Raw genomic sequence first — 23,499 nt, forward strand, 5'->3', positions numbered from 1 at the left:
AGATAAACACTGGAATTATGGAGTGTGACCTCAGTATCCTGTGGGAATGCTTCATGACTTTAGGTTTTTACTTGCTGTGAAGTATGTATAAAATAAATCATTTAGGAACTGTAGTAATAAGAGGTAGACGTTTTAACCAAGATATTAAATTCCATTTTATTTACAATGCCTGGTATAGTACTGTGTGCCTAGCACACAGTAGGTATTTAATGATAGCAATAGAGGCTTACATCTTGAAATAACATCATGTAAGGTAGACGCTCTACTCTTCACTTTTTATGTTTAATGGCAGGGCTGGTAAATGCTAGACAGGCGTTTCCAGCTCTGTTTCAGATTTTTTGATCTTCACTTCTGTTCCAGGTGAACCACCGCTTTGAGTAGAAGGTGATTCTGTCCACAGTTGTGCAGGACTCCATTTCCAATGCAAATTCATTTTCATGGTCCCGTTTGGTCTGTAGTCTTTTAAATATTTGTGTTTACTATCTATTTTGCAGATGGAAAAAAAAATGGAAGTCACTGGTAGGATAAATGACTGAGTTAAAAATCATATATTTTGTGAGTTAGAGAACTGTGGTTAGAAGCTAGAGTTTTCTTCTGATTTACCTTTTGTAGCTAATAGTGTGGGGTGTTTACAAGTGAATGAGTTGGGGTATGAGGTGGGGAAAACAGGTTCTCATAAGAAGCTGTAGGTCTCTCTTCTGAGAAAATAGTCTGTTGATACTTAAAGAGAAGTGCAGTGATCCTTACAGCTAGCTGTTGTCAGAGCTGTCATGGAGGGGAAAAAATGAGACAGCGTGGATAACCCAAACCTGGGAAATGGAGTGATCCCCAAGGAAAGAACAAGGCAGGTCTTTGCCAGTCTGTACCTAAAAGCTCAGGACCCTGTAGAACTCTGAGATGATATCTTCACAAGGGGACACTGCCTTTTAGGTCTTGCAGAGATCAGGGAGGCTAGGGAGTAGAAACACGTGTGTTGTCCACCAGAGTTGGAGGTTGTGTTGAGGATCATACTCAGAGGCACCACTGGGGAACCCAGGTGTGAACAGCACTGAGAATCCACCACCTGAACCCAAATCTGCATGCAGGTAGTTTGAGTATATGTAAGCACTTAAGAGGCAACTTTTCAAGGGTAGGCGGTATTATTATTGTTTTAATGGTTGGGAAATCTGAGATTAGAGACCCCAAGGAACTTGCTAGAGGCACCACGGTTTCTGTGTTCTGGAGCTAAGATTTAAGTCAGGATTGGTTGTTCCCAGTCCGTGTACTGCGGACTAGCAGCTGGAACAGATGCCAGAAGCTGTCACAACAAGCTTGTCTAGGGCTGAGCTGGTAGAAGAGGTCAGTGCTCTATAAACTCAATCACCTTGGACTAGAAAAGTAGATCAAGTGTGCTAGTGTGGGAGGTAAAGGGGACAGATGAGTATCAGAAACAGTAGCCCAGAAAGCAGTCTTTCAGTGCTGGAGGACATCTACCCGAAACAGAGCAACAGTGTAGACCTTGTTTGTTTATTTCTGTTCATTTAACTTCCTCAAAAACTTGAGATACAATGTAAGAATTTGGTCTCTACAGTTTGACAAAAACTGACTGGACAGTAATACCTTACAGAAATGTTTGAAATAAAGTTTTAACTTGGGCTGCCTTGGAACAAAAGTGGCCTTAGCTTTAGAGTAAATATAAGAAAGTTCCATTTGTAGAAAAGGCATTGTGGGAGTTTCAGGTTTCTGGTTTTGTTTTTGAGGGAAAATTAACAACAATATGGATATAATACAATTATGAGCAGAACTATGGTAAATGGGCTAATATTGAAGAAGGAAGTTATCATTTAACAAATTTGCTAAGTGTATACTTGAAGCTTGGGAATGAGAGAAACTTAGATTTAAAAAATAGAGTGAATGTGAGTCATCAGACCTGAGGTCCACTGGTACAACCAATAATGAGCATGTATGGGGGATGGGAGAGAAAGTTAGAATCTGAAGTGGACCAAAGGAAATAAAGAAGTACTGTGTAATTAGAAAGGATTGTTCCTGGGGGTCTTAGTTCAAAGGCCAGGTCCGGATCCAACTCTAGGTTTTGATCTAGACGAAGCTTTCAAAGGTGTGACACAGATCCTGATGTCAACCCCACTCCCAGGTTTCAGAGCTGGGATTGTCTCAGGGGACACAGCTGCTTTCTCCCATGTCTACTCGGGTGTGTGGCATTGGGAATTAGGAAAACCCTGCTGACTTGGAGCGTGTGAGCAGCGCGTTTGTACAACATAGGAAAAGATTGGAAAGACATTTTCTTTAGGTAATTTCCACTACTGATGTGGTATAGGTGTTCAAATGAGTTTGCCTTTGTGTGTTTTGGAAATACAGATAATGTCTAAGAAGCTAAAGAACATTCTGGTGAAATGGGGTTTAGAGTAGAACAGAGCTGATGTCTCTCTGGCAGAAAGAGCACATGCCCAGCACCAGGCATTTCCCTGGGAGAACTCTGTATGTCAGATCACACTGTCAGGATTATCATGACAGGATGTGATGGCGGCTGTGATGATCGGGACAACTGTGGTCGGTCATATATGGGAGGACATGGGAAAGCTGGTGGGTTAGGAGTCACTCAAGACAGAGGTCAGATCTACATAGGATGCCACACTCTTCTTATTGTAGACATGGAGGGTACAGAGTACATTCCAGGTCAGATCACACTCTCTTCTTGGCTACTGTTGTGTGAAGTTGACTTTGAAAACTGCTGTAGAGCTGGGCTATTGTTCATGGTCAATATTGTTTGTTGTCTCCTTTTTAGAAAGTGGCCACGCCTAGCTGTGTAAGTCACTTTTCTTGCCTTTGTGAAAAACAACCTAAATAAGAAGAAGGGAGACAGCCCACCATGATAGTGTGGTATGGCCTCAAAAACACGGGATGATCAACAGGAAACAGGAAGAGCAGACAGGAAGTAGGGCCTGGCTATAAAACCTAAGGTCCACTCCCATTGACCGACCCACTTCCTCCATCAAGCCTCCACCTCCTAAAAGTCCACAGCATTGCCACACAGTGCCACCAGTGGAGTGCCGAGTCACATGTTCAGACATGTGACCCTGGGAGGAATGTGTTTCTACAGACCTTGTCCTCATGAAACAAAACTACAAAATACTAAATTTCTGTTGTGTTCCACATGTACTGTATGACACACACACACACACACACACACACACACACACACACATAAATGTGCTTCATGACACATACATTAATATAATATGTATTGTTTGACACACATACATATATATAAAACCTGTGCTATACAGTCTCACCTCCTGAGTTTTTCTCAATTAACTTGATTCCCCTGCTTCTCTTTCCAGATACAGTTTTCATATGTGTGTGTGCACGCGCACGTGCACACACACACCCCTCCCCCCACCACTCACACATATATGCACATACATGTACACACATACACATGCCCATGTACTCACACATGCATGCACAAATCCATGTGCACACATGTAGGTGAGTTTCTCTGTTTCAGCAGCCACTCCCCAAATAACTACACAGAAAGTTATTATTAATTATAAATGCTGGGCCAGTAGCTCAGGCCATTACTAGCTAACATGTTTTGAATGAACCCTTATTTCTTATCTACCCCCTGCCACATGGGGGTACCTTCTTTCAACATGGCATGTTCATCTGTTTTTCTCTGCATCTGCTTGAGATGCATCATCATCCTCTGTCAAGCTGTCCTGCCTACATCTCCGGCCTTGCTACTGGCCAGTCAGCTTTTACTAAACCAATTAGAAGGCACCTTGGCAAAGACACATCTTCACAGTGTACAAAAAGATTATTCCATAACACACACATTCACATGCACACACGTGGACACATACACAAGCACTCACAAACACACACACACACACATAAACATGTATGCACGTATGTATACACATGCATACGCGCACACAGACTTAGGTTCTGGTACCAAGTTGTTTTGATGACTCCTGGGTCCCCTTCTCAAACTTACCTTTAGTCCAGACTAATTATAAATTAGATCCTATGCTCACTGGGAAAATGATCTACCCTAAGATATTTCCACTCTTGAAAAGGATTTTAGGTTTGAAAGCTTTTCTTCTTTACCATAACAATTCATATGAATATCTTTATGAAAAGAGCATATAAAATACACATATGCCCAGTATGCCTCTAAGTGAATATATGTACCTAAGATTATTTAGTTCTGTTTTTTCTTTCTTTCTTGCAGTCTTGGGAAGTGAGCCTGTGCCCTGTATCAGTTTGGCAAGCACTCTACCACTGAGCTATATTCTCAGTACATTTTTTTCCTTCTTGTTTTAAGAGTCTCATTAAGTTGCTCAGGCTAACCTTGAACTCACTCTGTAGCTCGGGCAGGTGTTGAACTTACTATCCTCAACATCCTAAGTAGCTAGTGTTATAGACTTGCACCACCAGGACTGACTGCCTTAGCTTTACACTTAAATTTCTTTTGAAGTTAAGATGTAATGGCATCATTTCCCCTTTCTTCTTTCTGACTCCTCTCATGCACCCCTTCTGTGCTTTCTCAGATTCATGACCTCTGTTTCTTTAATTGTTGTTACATGTCTGTAAATGCACATATATTTCTAGCTATGTGAATACATCCTGCTCAGTCCATATAAAGTTACTGGTGTGCAGATAATTTCAGCTGACCATTTGGTAGTAGATAGCCAATTTGGGGGCTCTTCCCTGGGGAAGACTGTTCCTCCTGCTCTCAGCATACCTTAGTTGCCTGTAGCTCTTTGTCTAGGGTAGAAGCCCCGTGAGATCTCCCTCTTCCCTGTTAGCATGTCTACTGGTATTGGCTTTGTTCAGTTCTTGTTGAGGCAGCCGGGCTGATGAGATTTCATGGGTGTAGCTTCTATGACATTTCTAGGAGACAAAATTTCACAGTGTAATATAAATGCAATGTAGAGTGTGCGCTTTTCCAAAACCAAAATATTTTGTTCGCCCTGTCTGCTCACGCACTCTTGGTGTCGTAGAGATTGTTGTAACGTAACGTGCAGCCTCATCATTTTCTCAGATCACCTGTACTGAGTGTGAGCATGAGTTCCTGTGTTTCTTCATGTTCACCAGTTCCACTCCATGCCTGTTAGTCCTTTGCCCATTCTGGTTTTTTTTTTCCCATCTTCTTGATTTTCTGAATTCTTTATGTATCCTTTTTGTGCAGATCATGTTTTGTGATATGACTTTTACATCATGCCTCCCAATCCTACCCACCTCTCTCCTCCTCCCCAGAATAAAATAAAATAAAATTTAAGAGAAAAAAGGAAAAAGAAAGGAGGGAGGGAAAGAGAAAGGAAAAATCTTGTCATGGAAGCTGCAGTATGATGCAGTAAGCCACACAGCAACCCCTTTATCCGTACATTTTCACATGCAGGTGTTCATTGCAAAGAACATTGGTCTGGTTTGAGGACCCTGGTCTCTGCTACACCATTGATGCTGAACTCTCAAAGGGACTCTTCCCGGACATCCTGTTGCTGCCCTGCATCATGGAGGTCCTGCAGCCCTGGGTCCACAGGACCAACACTCCCCTCCACGCTCCAGCAGATCATAGATGGGGTGGATTTTTGAGGTGGGTTAACACATAACCCTGGTTCTGGGCCTGGGCAGTCAGCCTGCCAGCTCTCCCCTATCCTCACCATCAGGGTGAGCCCTCGCTGCATTATCCTGGCTGGTTCACCCCTGGCAGCAATGAGCAGGGGCGGGACCAGTTCTCCTGCTTTTACATCCTCAGGGTCAGGTTCTCCCACACCTATACTTTCAGGGCCTACTTTACTGTGCTGTCCAGGGGAGGTGTAGGGGCCACTCCTCAAAGAGCTGCAGCTGATGAGGGGCAGTGACAGCCCTCTCACTTTTATGACCTCAGGGCCAGCTCTTCCACCTGCCTCGGGTATTGATGGGTGGTGTGGGGGAAGAGCATGGCAGATAAGTGGGGTGTGGCCAGCTATCCCACTCTCACAGCCTCCGGGCTATCTCACCCGAGCCTATGCCAACAGGGTCAGCTCTACTGTGCTGCCTAGGCATGGAGCAGGGCTCACTTGCCTGCGTGCTGTAGCTGGTAAGAGGGGGGTGGGTCACTCGCTCATCTGTCACAGGAAGTAAGAGGCAAAGGGTCAGAGGAGCATCTTTGTCCCATCCACATCGCCTCATGACAGTTTTGTAGTGGGGAAAGCTGTCCCCCCCACACAACTTCTGGGCTGACTCCCCCACACCTCTGCCAGCAGAGCTGGCTCTGTTAGGTTGCCCAGGTGAGGTGCAGGGCCTGCTCTCCTGAGTGTTGCAGCTGGTGGGGGTCAGAGACAGCTCTCCTGAGCTTATGACCCCAGCGCCAACTCTCCACCTTGCTGAGGCATTGATGGGTATGAGGGCACCTCTCCCCCGCCCATGCTGCCACAAGAGAAATGAGTAATGGGGACAGTTCTCTCAGAGACAGCTCTCCTATGCTCACAGCTTTGGAGCTGGCTCACCCACATCTCATGGTTTGTGATTTTTTATAGCATAAGAAATCTTTTCCATATCTGAAAGTTTAAACACAGTCTCTTACCTGATTTTAAATGATTGTACTTATTTTTTTCAGGGTTTTTTTTAATTGTAAAATATATGTAACACAGTTTTACCATTTTAATCATTTTAAGTGTTTGGCTCAGTGACATTAAATACTCATATTGTGTATCCATTTTAAATTCATTGTAAAACTGAAACTCCTCACCTGTTAAGCACACTTCCTCATCCATTCTCCTCTCAGTCCTTTAAGACTAACATTGGATTTTCTTTCTCTGTGATTTTGGCTACCATAGGTGCTTCATATAAATACATTGTTATAGTATTTATTTTTTTGTAATTGACTTGTTCACTTGATTCTTTTTTATGTTTATTTAGATTTAGCATGTCAGAATTCTCTTCCCTTGTAAAGACAAGTGACATTTCATTATGCATATACAATGAACAAAACAATACATATACAATGTACAAACAAAATACAGTATCTTCTATCAGTAGATAGACATTGGGTTGCTTCCATACTTTTGCTATTTATTGTAAATGTTTCTGTAAAAATTGATGTGCAAATTTCTTTTTGAGGCCTCATGTCTTATATTTTTTTCTTTAGGAAAGGATAATCTTAGGCCTTTTATTTTTACAGACTGTAGAATTACCTGGGTGTTGGGGAGGGTCTGAGGGCACCTCTCCCTTTAGTCTGTGTCACTTACCCTTTCAGTACAAACCTCGGCTGCAACATAAACTCTCTGAGGCTCTTTTTCTCCTCAAGCTGTATGTTTTCTCTTCCTTTTTGCCCTACTTGCTCTTTTTTATTGTAGATCTGCATAGGAGTGATCGCAAATACCATGTGACATATCAATAGTAGACTGTCTTGAAATCTCCTCTCCCGTTAAAATTAGTCTAAAACTTTTCAATTTAGTTTGAGGCAGATTTTTAGGACAAGGGCAAAAATCAGCCACACTCCTTGCCAGAATAACATAAGAATGATCTCTAGCCCAGTTGCTAGAAACTAGTTGCCTTGAAACCTCTTGAGGTGGGCTGTAGCCAGAGGCTTTTCTGCATCCAGTCTGGTCCTGCAGCCACTTGTAAAATAGTTGCTCAGAGGCTTATATTAATTATAAATGTTTGGCTGATGGCTCGGGCTTATTACTAGCTAACTCTTATATCTTAATTAACCCATTTCAGTCTGCTGGCATATTGTTCCTTGAGCAGCCGGCTGACTGGTTGGCATCTCTCCTGACTCTGCCCTTCTTTTTCCCTGCATTCAGTTTGGCTTTCCTGCCTCGCTATGTTCTACTTTGCCATAGGCCAAAGCAGCTTTATACATCAACCAATAAAAGCAACACATATTCACAGCATACAGAAAGACATCCCACATCACTGGGCCTCCACAGTCCACACAGATCTCAGCATCATACCATCTTCTAAGTTCCTACTAGCATGTCCCATTACGTCCCACTTACTGTGTTCAACCACTTTCTGTAGCAGAATTGTTAGAAGTTCTTACTAATAAAATCAAACCTGAGGCCAGTTATTAGGGTGAATGCTGGAAGATCAGAGAAGCAGAACAAGCCACAGCTACCTCACCTCGCCAGTTCCTCAGCTGGTCTTGTTTCCTCAGACTGGAAGCTTCTGTGTCCTCATCCCAATGGCTCTCAGCTGAACTGCTGCTCCAAAGCCTAAAAGCTTAACCAGCCAAATGCTTAACTAACTTTGTTCCTGGTCCTCACGCCTTATATACCTTTCTACTTTCTGCCGTCACTCCCTGGGATTAAAGGCGGGTGTCACCAGGCTGGCTGTATCCTTGAACACACAGAGATCTGCCTGGCTCTGCCTCCCAACTGCTGGGATTAAAGGTGTGTGCCACCACCGCCCAACTTCTGCTATGGCTTTCTCTTCCCATTTTCTAGCCACCATTTGTGGCTCTGTATCTAGTGGCTGTCTGTTCTCTGACCCCAGATAAGTTTATTAGGGTGCACAATATTGTGGGGAACACAATACCACCACAACTTTCCTAATCCAAAGTCCAAAGCTTTCCCCATTCCTCCACAAAACAGCATGCTCTGATCCATCATAACAATAGCCCACTCCCTGGTACCAACTTCTAAGTTACTGTTCTGTTGCTGTGGAGAGACGGCACCAATGACCAAGGCAGCTTACAGAAGAAAGAGTACATGAGGGTGAGTCCATGACCATCACGGTGGGGAGCACAGTGGCAGGCAGGCATGGTGCTGGAGCAGTAGCTGAGATCTTAGAGCCTTATCCACAAGAAGACAGAGGAAGAGCCACGTGGTGTGGACTTCTGAAACCTCAGATGCCACCCCCCAGTGACACACCTTCTCCAACAAGGCCACAGCTCCTACTCTTCCCAGACATTTTTTTTTTGAGACAAGAGTCTCTCATGAAACCTGGAAGTCAATCTGGCTGTTGAGGCCCAGGCATCCTCTTGTCTGTCTCCCATCCGGGGAATATGGCGTGTACCAGTGCACAAGGTTTTCATAGCTCTCAGATCTTCCTGGCTTCAAAGCACGTACTTTACCAATGAAGTCACTCTCAAGACCCCCTTTCCTATTTTGTTCTTCAGACAAAGTCATTAAAAACTGACCTATTTTCAATATTTTTTATTTTCTTCCTTGCTCAAATCTGCTTTTAAACCTTCCAGTAAAATCTTCCTTTCACTTATACTTTCCAGCTTGGCATCTGTCTCCTTTTACGTTCCTTGTCTCTCTACTGAAGTTTGTTTGCACTGCATTCCTCCCATCGTTAAAGTGGCAATAACTCTTGTGTTTGCCTGTGTCCTTCCTCTAGCTGGGACGTTGGTTCCTCATTCAGCATTGACTTGCTCTACTTCTGTTCCAGTGCTCCCGCTAGCACTTCCTTGACGTGCTGCGGATCTACGGTACCGTGAGAAAGCGTTTAACCCATTCCCCAGCAGATCTGTCATCTTATCCTTCTTTGGGAGGACTGCTGTGTTTTGTTTTTCTTTTCTTTTGAACAAGCCACACTCTCCTGTTTGTGTGCCTTGCAACGTGCTGAGAAGTGGACATCTAAATCAAACACATGCTACTTACAGAAGTCATATTCTTGCTGTCCCCCATGGTTTGCTATTAGAAAAAAAAAAAAAGGTTAGCCAGGCAGTGGTGCACACCTTTAATCCCAGAACTCAGGAGGCAGAGGCAGAGCTCTGTGAGTTCAAAGCTAGTGTGGTCTATAGAGAGAGTTCCAGGATCGCCAGTGCAACACAGAGAAACCCTGGTTCCGAAAAACAAAGCAAAAGTAAAATAAGAAAAAGTAAAATAAATTGTTTTAATTGTTGCAGCTGTCCCTGTGTTGGTGTGAACTACAAACTCAGGCGCCTCGTGTCTTCCCCGGGATGCCGCCTTTCTTTGATCATGGGAAGTGATCACTTTCCCCTGTGTATCCCATGGCTTTTGAATGTCCTCTGTCTTTTCAGAGGACAAAGGAGAAACAGGAAGTAGGGTGAGGGACCAGGCCTTTGAGAGCTTTGGAAGTTGTGGTGGTTCCAGGGAAAATGGCACCCAGTAGGCCCATAGTGAGTGGCACTATTAGGAGTCTGTGAAACTGGGAATAACCCATCTGTCCATTCATTCACACAGCACAATTGCTCTTGGTTTCTATTATTTTTCTTGGTTTAAATTCTTTTTTTTTTTTAATTTGTGTGTCTTATATCTCTAATTATTCAGTGTCTTTTTTTCTGCTGTATTTACCTAATTTCTGTGCATCTCTAATTTTTTAGACATATACTTTTATTCTTTTTAACTTGAAAAATGTAAGATATATTCACATTTTCCATATTTTATATATACATATATGGCTATAGATTTTCTCTAAGTGGCAATTTGTTTCTAATATATGTTGATGTAATTTATTCTCATTGGGATTTAATTAACTATCCATAGCAGTATAGACTTTCCTAAATTACAGTTTATTAACTGTATGCTCGGGTTAGTCTAGTCAGAATGTATGTTGTGTAACGGCAGTGCCTTCTGTGGTAACAGAGACATTCCGTACCTGCAGTGGTCCAATGTGAGTGGACATAGGCCAATGTGGCAGTTGAGCATGTTAAACATGGGCAAATGACAGTGAGAAACCAAATATTTAATGCATTTAAGTTTAGTTCTGTAAAGTTAAATAGTCATATATGGCTACTGGCTGCAATGTAAGCATTCATGCTACCAAATATCCATAGTTTGAATTGTTTTTATGTTTAGATTTTATTATTTTTTTACATTTTATGTGTTTGAATCTTTGCCCAAATGCATGTCTATGTACTTCATGCATGAAGTTCCTGCAGAGAGTGTCAGATCCTCTGGGCCTGGAGTCACAGATGGTTGTGAGCTGCCATGTGGGTGTTGGGAACAGAACCCAGGTCTTCTTGAGCAGCCAGTGCTCTGAGCTGCTGAGCTGTGACTTCAAATGACTGTATATTTCACATAAAATGCCTATGTCACAATTTATTTGTAGTATCTTGCAATTAGGCCTTTAGATTATTTCTGATTTGTCACCACATAAATAATGTTGTTAGAGTCTCTTATAAATACATGTGTATAGTTCTGATAATTTCCTTAGAATAGATTCCAGGAAATGGAATTTTTTGGGGCAAAAATTATATATATTTTTTAATTTTTTATTAATTCAGACACCGAGTGTATATATAATGTTTATATATGTGCATTGAGCGGGAGCGCACGCGCACGCGCGCGCGCACACACACACACACACACACACACACACACACACACACACACACTTACCAGAAAGGTTTCTTTCTTTTTTTCTTTTTGTTTTGTTTGTTTTTTGAGACAGAGTTTCTCTGTGTAACAGCTCTGGCTACCCTGGAACTCGCTCTGTAGACCAGGCTGGCTTTGATTTCTTTTAACTAATGTGTCTTTGCTTGGAAGGAGGTTTTCCCTGTATCCCTATCAGGAGTTTGGATTTCATTTTGCATTAGTTTCTTTCCGTTTCTGTTGAGGTATGCATACACACAGTGCTCTCAGCATGGAATCATGAGCAAGCAAACACATAGAAATTTATGGTTGCTGACAGATTTGGGATGATTTGTGGAATTTTGCTTCCAAATAAATAAAAATCCTGCTAAGTGATGTCCTTATTCTCTCCCAGGCTCCGAGGCTGCAGGATTGGCATTGCCGCTTTGAACCGTTCCTCAGCAGCATTAGCAGCAGCGGAAGTGCCTAATCGCTATGCGGTGGCGCTTTGAGAGCACCTCGTACATGATCTCTCTGTGCCCATGGCTCTGCTCTAGCTCTATGATTCGTCTTCATGAATTAACCTTCTGTGTGTCTCCTCAGCCCCCAGCCTCTCTGTGGATACGCTGTTACTTTGGAGGCATTCTCAGCATCTAAGCAGACAGAGGGCCCTTCACTAGAAGTTCTATCATTAGACAGACTTCAAAGAAAAGTAACAGTCCTTTACATTTTTGTTGCCAAGGTACAGTTTCCTAGGCACCATGTATTTCCTCTAAAATATTTCTAGCATACTCAGAGCTGGTTATCTCTCCTAGTTTAATATTTGCTGAACAGACAGAATGTAGTTTTTTGTTTCTTTACAAAGTTTAAGAAAATTAGTAACACATTCTGATAGCATTTCTATTATATAATAATGATTATTTGCTCTGTTGGTTCTAATTTTTAAATTTTCTTTTCTGCATATCAAAATTCAGTAGCTGAGTCCCGGCTTCTAGTGGCTTAGAAATATCACGTAAGATTGGCATTTCTCTGCTTAGAATACAAAATCCAGCATGCAAAAACTTGAAAGAACATGTTTGTTTCTCTGTCTGTTTTCTGTTACTGTCACAGAAAACCTGAGACTGGATGATTTTTTTTTTTTTAAGAAAAGAGATTTATTGTGACTCACTCTCTTAAGGCAGATAAGCATATGGTCACATGACTTGTGTCCAGTGAGTGTCCTAACATGGCAGAAAACTGAAGGGCAAGGAGCTGTCTAGAGGGACAGCATGTCAGGGCAGCTCCATCCTTCTCTCCTATTTTGATCAGCTCTCCTCCCTTCCCTCCATTTTCTCCGCTCATCTACCCCTCAGCCCCTTTCCCTCACAGCGTCATGTGCTCAGTTTTTAAACCTACCAAGTCCATTTAGTGCGCCTATATGTGCATGGGTCAGGACCATCTATTGGAATGTGGGTGGCCTCTCAGAGCCCACATCCCTAAAGAGAGCCGGCTCTCCCTCTCCCAGCAGCCATCAGTCGCGAGTGGATCCTCAGCCAGGAATGGACGCCCTAGGCCCTGCCCCATCCATGCTGGGATCTGGCTGACTTGATCTTGTACGTGAAGTCATGGCTGCAGTGGGTTTTGTGTGCAAGGACCCTGTCATGTCTGGCAGATACTATTTGCTGCATCCAGCTCTTACAATCCTCCTTGCCTCTCCGCTCTAATAACACCTGAGCCCCAGGCCAAGGGGGTGTAATATAGAAGTCCCATTTAGAGTTAAGAACTCTGTAATATCTCATTCTCTGAGTAACGACCAATTGTGGGTCTCTGGATTAATTACCATCTACTGCACAAAGAAGTTTCTCTGATGAGGGTCGAGATAGGCACTAATTTTTGGATATAAAGGTAAGAACTTGGGGGACAGTTTATTACTTTGTGCAGTTAGCAGGAGAATAATAAGTCTCCCTTAAGCCAGGTACAGGTTTGGTCCAGTCCCTAGTACCAGGTCTGGGTTCTGTCTGGAGCGGGCTTTATATCTGATCAGAAAAAGTGGCTGGTTGCTCCCATGACATTCATGCTGCTATTGTATCAGTGAGAAACTATTGCCTGGTGGTTACTGTAGCTCACACAGTTCACAGCTAGCTAAGATTACTTTGCTTCCCTGTTAGTGTGCATAGAACCTTCCAGCTCCATGAAAGCTAGCCAGTAGGGATAAAGAGTCCAGGTTGATTCCAGCTTGATTTCTTTACAATGTATGACTTAAGTATGTGGTGATTTCAGTAATAATGGCTTACCATTAACTTCTGTAGAGTAAATAATGAAACAGGAGGATTAATGGAATAGAACATTGGGCATAGGTGAGAGGAGGAGGTATGGGAAGGGATTAGTAACATTAAAGACTTTTGAAACAGTTTTTTCCCAACATAATATTTTTATTGCTTATCTGGACATTATACACAATGCACCCCGAGCACACTTGCTTCCCAGTCTTCCCAGGTCCACCCCCCCCCACCTTTGTGCCCTCTCCAAAAAAAGAAAAAAGAAAAAAAATACACCAAGTCCAATTTGTGTTACCCATATACTCACTGGAGCATGGTCAAACTCCCGGTGGCCAGCCCCTTAAAGAAACCTGAGTCTGCCAGGCAGTGGTGGCGCATGCCTTTAATCCCAGCACTTGGGAGGCAGAGGCAGGCGGATCTCTGTGACTTCAAGGCCAGCCTGGTCTACTAAGCGAGTTCCAGGAAAGGCACAAAGCTACACAGAGAAAGAAACCTTGCCTCGAAAAAAAAAAGAAGAAAAAGAAAAAGAAACCTGAGTCCTTTCCTATGCCCCTGCTGGAAGCCATCAACTGTGAAGAGCTACACTTCAGCATTTTCATCACTGTTTAGGTTTTTTTTTTTGGGGGGGGGGGTGTTTTGAGACAGGGTTTCTCTGTAGCTTTGCACCTTTCCTGGAACTTGCTCTGTAGACCAGGTTGGCCTTGAACTCACAGAGATCCGCCTGGCTCTGCCTCCCGAGTGCTGGGATTAAAGGCGTGTGCCACCACGGCCCGGCTTCATCACAGTTTTTAAGGGCTCTCTTCAACGGCTTCCTGTCTAGACTGGTTCTTTCAGGGTGGGGGCGGGGAGAGGTTGTCACAGAAGCCTTCAGTGTCTCTCACTCTCAACTGTGAGTCTGCAGTCATTGACCACTGCCAAACAAGCTTCCTTGTCCCTAACAGCCAGCACCACCACTTCCTAACTATCCTCTCTTGCTGTGACTGGTCTAGTCCCGCGAGAGCAGAACTTAGCACACTCTTCTGAGGATTAGCCCATTCCTTCAAGAAAGACAACAATATGTTCACAAGAGTTTTCATGACCTTATCACTTCCTAACGGTCCCACCGCCTCTCCCTGGGAACCAATTTCAACATGTCTCAGAGGAACAAAGCATATTCAAACCATAGCCGGTGGTCCTCTGCTGCTGGGCATCTGTCCACATCCACCACAGTGAAACGCTTTCCCCACCTTGCTCGCTTCTGACACCTGTTTCCTTTCTTTTTCTTTTGAGACTTGAATACTGTTTGGGGAATTGATTCTAAGCTTAGTTTAAGAAAACATATTTAAGCCGGGCGGTGGTGGCATGCGTCTTTAATCCCAGCACTCAGGAGGCAGAGGCAGGCGCATCTCTGAGTTCGAGGCCAGCCTGGTCTCCAAATCGAGTTCTAGGAAAGGCACAAAGCCACAGAGAGACACCCTGTCTCGAACCCTCCCTCCCCCCCCCCACAAAAAAAGGAAAACATATTTAAGAAGGGAAAAATCTGATGAGGACAAATCTTGGTTTAGGTGGGCACAGGAGATAGCTCAGTGCTAGAGTACTTGTTTACCACACGAAAAGCCCCAGATTTCATACCCAGTACTGCAAAACACAAACAAACAAATAAGTTCAGACTTACCTCTACTTCCTCCCTGCAAAGGCAGAGCCAGGATCCACAATCAGAAACACGCACTGATCTTTTCTCTTCCATATTCCTGATACCCACTGTGGTGGTTTGAAAGAAAATTGTCCCCAATGGGAGTGGACCTATTAGGAGGTGTGGCTTTGTTGCAGTGGGTGTGGCTTTGTTGGAGGAAATACGTCACTGTGGAGGTGGGATTTGAGGTCTCATATATGCTCAAGACACTGTTCAGTGTCTTACACTACTTCCTGTTGCCTGCAAGCCAAGATATGGGACACTCAGATACCCTTCCAGCACCATGTCTGCCTGCACACCACATGTCCCACCATGATAATAATGGACTGAACCTCTGGACTGTAAGGGAGCCACCCCAATTAAATGTTTTCCTTTATACGAATTGCTGTGGTCATGATGTCTCTTCCCAGCAGTGGAAACCCTGACTAAGACACCCACCTTGTCTCAGTTTCTCCCAGACCTCTCATCTCCCTCTGGCTGATCTGACCCCAGGTAACCCTGTCAACCAATTCTGTCTGTGCCATGTTCCTTCTTACCCCTCAAACATTCCAAACACTCACACATTTCTCAGAGTTAGACATATTGTACATACTATGTTCTATCTTGAGTTATTAGAATATGCAATGGCATTTATTGCAAATGAGCCTCCTCATTCTTTGCAATTGTATTATATTTCATAGGTGAATAAATCACAATTAATTAAATAGTTTCTCTCTCTCTCTCTCTCTCTCTCTCTCTCTTACATTTTTTGTTTGTTTTTTTGAGACAGGGTTTCTCTGTGTAGTTTTGGTGCCTGTCCTGGATCTCACTCTGTAGACCAGGCTGGCCTCGAACTCACAAGAGATCTGCCTAGCTTTGCCTCCCAAGTGCTGAGCCACCACCGCCCGGCAACAGTCCCTCATTTGATGGACATTTATATTGCTTCTTATATTTTGTCTCTGTGTGACTATATCTGCAGAATAAATTGGAGGCATGCGCCACCACACTTGGGTTCCTACTTCTCACTGTACACAAAATCAACTTAAACCACAGATCTAGGTATAAAATAGGGAAAGCAGACAAAAGTTACAAACAAGACACTTACCAAGACTTTACATACAAAGATACTCAATGCCATTCAGATAGGGCTGGAATGTGTACTGATAAGCATTTGAATTGTATCTGATTTATGAAGAGTGGGATTTGACAGCTCCTTGCACGGTTGATGAGTCATTTCAGGGACAGACACCAAAATGAATACAGTATCTTATATAGCGGCTAGGAAAATAATTATGAAGAACGTAAATGTATATGTTCCCTAACTTAGAAAGGCTATTTGTTGTCAGTGATTGTGCTGCACACATAACTTGTGCTAACCAACAGGTCTCTACTTGAACTTAAGACCCTCTCAACAAGAGGGAAACCAGGCCTGGTACTGGAAACCTACTCCTCGGGGCCAGCGAAGTCATGGATCTTGGAGGAAAACCTCCATCCAGCACAATCCCTAGTACTACCTTTTAAAGAAGGCTGTCTTTATTTTTGTTTTCTGTGTAAGAGTGTTTTGCCTACAAGCGTCACGTGCATGCAGTGCCTGAAGAGGCCTGAAGAGGGCATCGGAACCCTTTGCTTACTATGTAGTCCAGGCTAGCCTCAAATTCAGGGTCCTCTTGCCCCAGCCTCACCATCTGCCACCATGCCTAGCAGTACAGCAATTTTAAATGTAAAACTTAATTAGCATGTTGATTATAGTATTTATCTGCAAAGTGTTAAAATGGCCCAGAGTAATATTAATTAGATGAATAAGAGAAACTTTCCATACTATAGGTAATGACTTTTCTAATCTATTTCAGTTAAGATAGAGTGTTATTGGTGCTGATATAGGAAAAGTTTGATTTCTCTTATAATTGATCCAAGTATCAATTCCTGACAGATTTAAGTATCAAAAGCAAAACTTTAAAGCAAATAGATATGAATATTTTAAGTTTATAAAAATAGCCAAGTGCTAAATCTATAAGAATATTATAATAAAATTTATTATTAAATTGACAGTTGCTCTACATCAGCATTAACTTGTGAAGAGTGAAAAGGCACATGTATCTTATGCTGTAGTTTCACATGTTGGATATATGTTGTTCTCCTGTGTTTTCTGTTTGTCATTTAAATGCCTCTTGTGCTTGGATGTTCATATCTTCCTCAGACTGGGGAAGTCTCTGCTGTAATTTCATTGGGTACTCTATGCTGTAGTATTTATCTTCACTCCTCTATCCCATGAGTTCTTAGATTGGGTCTCTTGATTGGGTCCTAGAGTTCCTGGTCCTTCGGGCCGTCCTTTTTTATGTTTATTTTTTAAAATATGGAGTCTGGAGAGATGGCTCAGTACTTAAGAGTACTTGTTGGCTCTTCCAGATGACCTGAGCTCAGTTCACAGTGCCCACATCAAGTGGCTCACAACTGGCTATAACTCCAGCTCCAGGGATCCAGTGCCCTCTTCTGGCCCCATGAGCACCTGCACACACATGCCATACCCACTCAGAGATATATACCATACATAAATAAAAAATCAATATATGTATGTATATATGTGTGTGAACATGCACGTGGAGGTCTGAAAACAAGTTTTTGGAGTCAGTTATCACTTTGTGTATAAGCATGAAGGTCTGAGTTTGATTTCCAGCAGCAAACAGAGACCGGGCATGGTGGTGCACACCCAGAAGCCCAGCACTGGGAAGGTGGAAACAGTAGGGTTTCTCGGAGGTGGGCTGGCTAGCCAGTCAGGTTGAATCAGTGAACTCCAGATTCAGTGAGACATTTTGTCTCAGAAAATAAGGCAGAAAGAGATTGAAGAAGACCCTTGATAAAGACCTGTGACCTCCATCTGTGTGCACACCCATGTGCATCTCTCACATACACACATATTACAAAGAAGCATTGCAGGGATCCTTTGTTTCAATAACCAAGCTTATTCTTAGAGGATGGAGGATGTGCCAAATATAATCATGATATTCATCTGCTCCAAAAGTTGAATACTAGCTTAGATTTTTTTTCTTGTTTAGTAAAGAACTTTGTGCCAATTTAGAACATTTTGAAAAGAAAATAATGGTTGATTGAATCACATGACCAGGAAGACTAAGTCTCTGGTCTGGTCTAAGTGATATGGTCTGAACGAAACAAAGCACGTGACTGGAATGTCCCAGTTCCCATTGAGAGTTGAGAGGTGCCTGTTTCCTGGTGTTTTGAGATAATTAGCTAAAGTAATTGATACTTGTTCAACAGGTGGGTTTTCAGAGAAGTCAAGCGAGTGGAGCTCAGAAGAGGAGGAGCCGGTGAAGAAGGCAGGCCCTGTCCAAGTCCTCATTGTCAAAGATGACCATTCCTTTGAGTTAGATGAGGCCGCGCTGAACCGGATCCTTCTCTCGGAGTCCGTCAGAGACAAGGAGGTGGTTGCTGTGTCTGTTGCTGGAGCATTTAGAAAAGGAAAGTCTTTCCTCATGGACTTCATGCTGCGGTACATGTACAACCAGGTAGGGAAGGTGTCTGACACAGTTCCTTCCTGTGCCTCTTCCACGCCATGTTCTTATTAGCATTGAGTATTTCTGTTTCTGTTATTATGTGTGCCCCATGTAAAGGCTATGGTAGGCTGATGTCTATTATTATGTGTGCCCCATGTAAAGGCTATGGGGCAGCCATTCCAACCTCAGTGCTTTGGGAACAAACTACACATAATTTTATTAGGAAGCTACTGTGTCACATTTACCTGAAGATAAAACTCACTTTTTACTTTTTTAAAAATTAGCACTAGCATAATGATATAACTATGTATTTTACATGTAGTATTTAAAATGTCAAGTTTACCATAAACTTTTCTTTTTAATAACTTTCCCACAATGTTTGTGATGACATCCTTAAAGCATGAGGCAGATTTTAAGGAATTTCACGGTGAGCACTTGGGTGCCAACACCTCTATTCTTCCACAGACATTAATGTTCCTGATTTATCATGTATGCCTGTATATACTCATTCTTCCTAGTCATTAATCACTCCATGATATTAAAAAACTTCAAATTAAATTGCTAACATCAGTGTACTTTCTCCACATGTTTCCATATAAATCATATACTATTCCCATAGTTTTTGTTTTTAAATAAAATCTATATGGAGAAACACAAATATTAAATGTGCATCTGTTTATTCTTATAAATGCATATCCCTATGCAGTCCAGAACTCAAAACAGAGACCACCATTCTCTCTAGAAAGTTCCTTCACAACCTTTCCTAGTCTGCTCTCACTTTGTCCTAACCCCAGAGGCAACTGCTAGTGTCTGACAAATCATGTGATAGAAAACTGTGACTTCTAAGGACCTTGGCCATACCAAATGCACAAGGATGGTTGGGAAATTAGAACAATGCCAGAGGCTGGCATCCCTCCCCCCTCCACATACACAGTGAATTCCAGTGCAGATATGGAGTTTTGAAGTAGAAGAGCTATACCACCCAAAGAATTTTATATTCTGAAGCACTAGATAGCTTGAGGCAGAAGAATTACAAGTTAAGAATTAGCCAGCCGGGTGTGGTGGCACACACCTTCAATCCCTGTACTTGGGAGACAGAGACAGGTGGATCTCTGTCAGTTCAAAATGAGCCTGGTCTGCAAAGCAAGTTTCAGCACAGCCAGGGCTGTAGCAAATTCCAGGCCAGCCTGAGCCATAAGACAAGACTGTCACAAAAGGGCTCTGGACTGTGTCTTTATAGCACATTTTTAGTTTGATCTTTTAGGTATGAGGTATTTTAAGACAACTTTGAGGCTAACCTTTAGCTTTAGTTCAAACGAAGAACAGAAGTACTAAGAAAAATTCAGGCTTTGAAAGCAAGCAAGACTATTTTAAATCCTGATTTCTAGCACAGCAAAGGTGTTCCAGTACTTCACATAGATGGGTCATTGATATACATTGTATTCAAGTCAAGTTGTCTGTGGTAAAGAGTGCCTGCTTGGATCCCAGTTGTCTTTGTCTCCACCTAGTGCAGCATTAACAATGAGAGACAGAGTGTGAGCACTGGCCATGCTGTTCCCTGCAGAGGCGCAGGCATCACGGACCATGTGGACCTGTTCTAGTGTGGACCTGTTCTAGTGTGGACATTCTAGTGTGGACCTGTTCTAGTGTGGACATTCTAGTGTGGACATTCTAGTGTGGACATTCTAGCCTCTCTTCTGCACATACAACTGTCACTCATGTTAGAATGGCAAAACTTGATTTTAAATGTGGCAAACTGTGCTCTTTCTAGCAGGAATATTGTTAACTTTATTTTATGCCTGAAACATAGTATTCAGTATTTAATCATTAAAGATATAATGAATATGTGCCTGAATGCATGAAACAAGCTAAATTTTCAATCTTCCAAAGTCACTATTTATGGATATATCCTTTGTCTTTCAAAATTATTTTTCTGGGATAGAACTTTTATAGTATCTTAGGTAGATCATTTTCCTAAGTTAATGTTGCAATAATGTTATTTTCCTAATTCATAATCATCACAATTTACCCATTGAAATATAGTTCCTAGCTGTTTTAATATGTAGCATATTTTGATTAATTTAAATATCTACATTGAGTAGTTAGTATCAGTTGACTCCTTGCATTGTGTCAGGCACCATGGAGGATACCAAAGAAGACAGCATTTATATACTACTAAAGCATATTATGGTTTGGATAAGGAGGCAGAATCAAGGCATGTGAAAAAATGCTAGCAATGTTCAGCTCTGAATGGGCACCTGTATCACATGCCTTCCTCCCAGGGCTTCTGGATCATTGTAGAAGAGAGGCTAGAAAGCCTTTAAAAGCCAGACATGGTGAATGACTGCAGGGAAACAGTGTCTTCCAGACACAACCTAGCAGCTACCCACATGAACTCACAGAGGCTGGGACAACACACTCAAGACCTGTGCAAGCTCAAGCCATCCCACATCTCAACATGGGAGGGGAAGTGGGCACAAAAACCACCCTAGCCAAGGAGCTACTGACAGTTGGTAGGTGTGCACAATCTGGATCCAGAGGGGACGTCGAAGGTACATTCTAGACTAAGGGGAATGAGTGTGCTGTTTGCATTAAACAAAGAGTACATCTTCCATGGAGTGGATCTTATATTGGAAATGAAGACATAAGACTGAGTAGCACAGATGGTGCAGCCCATTATTATGCTTTTTATGAGGATCTAAAATCACTTTATAGAATAAGACAGGATATAACACACACACACACTCTCCTCCCAAGGCATCTTCATTGTGGAAGAGGGGGTGGGAAGATTGGATGATCTAGAGGCTGTGGATGACTACAAGGAGCCTTTTCTGGATACAAAGTGGGCAGGGTGCCCTTGTGAACTGCTCATGTCTGCATGAACTGTGCATGTTCAAGCCAGACACAGTCCCAGCACAGACGCGGGCGGTGGACATCTCACCCCAGCCAAGGAACTATTGCTAGCTGATGTCTGTCAGGAGGAGGAGGGTTAGTTTTCTTTAAGGGTGGTACCCCCACCAGGTCAACATGCTGTCGTGGAGGCCTGCACAACCAAGAGTGCATTGGCACCCTCACTGGATGTGTATTTGTTTATTTGTTTTCATGAAGACACACACACAGTAGGCTTGGTATGGAATGGGTAGTGAGTGCGTCTGGGAAGAATTGGGGGAGGGGAATGAATACGATGAAGATATTATATATAAAACTTTCAAATAATGAATAAAATATTTTTAGGATAAGATACAACAAAATTATATTTTATACTAGTTTGTGTAGACTTATTAATTCAACTAGTCTACCCTCCAATTTCTCTGCATTTGTAACATTTTGTAATTTAGTTTACACAAGGTTTTTAGCTCAAGGATTATATAGTGAGGTCTTTCACAAACTAATAATTTATCGCTGTAACAGATATCAAAGTGAGTTTAGCTACTATTACCCCAAGGTTACTGGTGAAAATTTTCAAGATTTAAGTGGTAGGTTGTATTTCTTGTCTCACCTCATATTAGTTCTGACATAATGTTCAGTTTAGTTGTTCTTCCTTTGAGTTCTCAAATCCTCTTGTATCTGTTCCCTTCTCCCCTCCCCTCTGTCCAGGCCCTGGTTCAGGCCCACGAGCATATCTTGGCTTTTATAATAACGTTCTTTTTGGTCCTGCCTGCTGTTTATCATCTCACTAGAATAATCTTTCCCTCACAGTTGTGACGGCGATTCCCTCTGCGTCTTCCTGATCCCTTTGCCTGTATTGGGCGCCTTTCTGGGCCTTTCGAATCCGGCAGTGTAACCTCTCTGCTTGCCGGTCTTCTCCCCAACAACCCCTGTACCAGAGCATTTGTCTGTGACCTGATGTGGTGCTCCTCCTCCCTTCCTGAGCCTTCCTCCCTCCTGGCTCCTCCCTCTCTCCTTTCTTTCCTTTGCTCTTTTCTTGACTTCTTATTTCCTGGATTGTCTTCTCCAGGTTGTTCACCTGGGTAGTTCCCAGTCTTCTGACATCACCTTCTCAGTAAGTCTTATCTCATCAAGAATTAGGTGTTCCAGAGAGGTAGTTTGGAGGTTTAAGAGTACTTACTGCTCTTCCAGAGGACCAAAGTTCAATTCCCAACACCCGTGTCAGGCAGCCCCACAGCCTCCTGCAACTCTAGCTAGAGGGGATCCAACACCCTCTTCGGCCTGCACCTGCACACATATATGAATACTCACACCAGACACACATACACATAAATGAATGAATAAATGAATCAGTTGTTCCCATTTCCCATGTTACATTTCCACTTATACTTTATGTACATTTCCATTCTGACATATGCATATCTATTATACACATGTGTATGTGTATAAATTGTAGTGATGTTAGCCACTAACATAAACCATAACAGATGGTTGCTCCTCTGTAATTATTTTTGAATAAATAAAATGACTATATCAATGTAACAGATATGCACACTTCTTTTCTTTTAATTTGAGTTATAGAAAAAGAAGCACCAAAAAAGATGAGAGGAAAAACCATACATGCATATCCAATTCTAATCATAGACTTTATTAAATTTATAGGAATCTGTTGACTGGGTTGGAGATTACAATGAACCATTGACTGGATTTTCATGGAGAGGTGGATCTGAACGAGAAACCACAGGAATCCAGATATGGAGTGAGGTTTTCCTTGTCAATAAACTTGATGGTAAAAAGGTATGACACTTTTTAAATAAAATTAAAATTGTAATTTCAATAGTAGCTTTGAAAATGGTCTTTTACTTTTCACATATGCTACAGGGGTAAGAGAGGCATCTTATTGAATGATCCCTGCCAAACTGTTTAGTGATCCGAGGATACAA

The 23,499-nt window shown here is 42.5% G+C and overlaps 1 protein-coding gene across 1 annotated transcript in view; it reads left to right on the forward strand.

Annotated features, from left to right (window-relative positions):
• Nucleotides 1–23,499, forward strand: part of Atl1 (atlastin GTPase 1) — a 62,815-nt gene that overhangs the window by 2,135 nt on the left and 37,181 nt on the right. The window contains exons 2-3 of the mRNA XM_036205607.1: nucleotides 18,432–18,679; nucleotides 23,219–23,353. Of these exons, the coding sequence (XP_036061500.1) occupies nucleotides 18,432–18,679; nucleotides 23,219–23,353 (383 nt within the window). The remainder of the gene's footprint in view (nucleotides 1–18,431; nucleotides 18,680–23,218; nucleotides 23,354–23,499) is intronic.

The sequence above is a fragment of the Onychomys torridus genome, chromosome 14 (genome assembly GCF_903995425.1).
Source record: "Onychomys torridus chromosome 14, mOncTor1.1, whole genome shotgun sequence".
In the NCBI taxonomy this organism is placed as follows: Eukaryota; Metazoa; Chordata; class Mammalia; order Rodentia; family Cricetidae; genus Onychomys; species Onychomys torridus.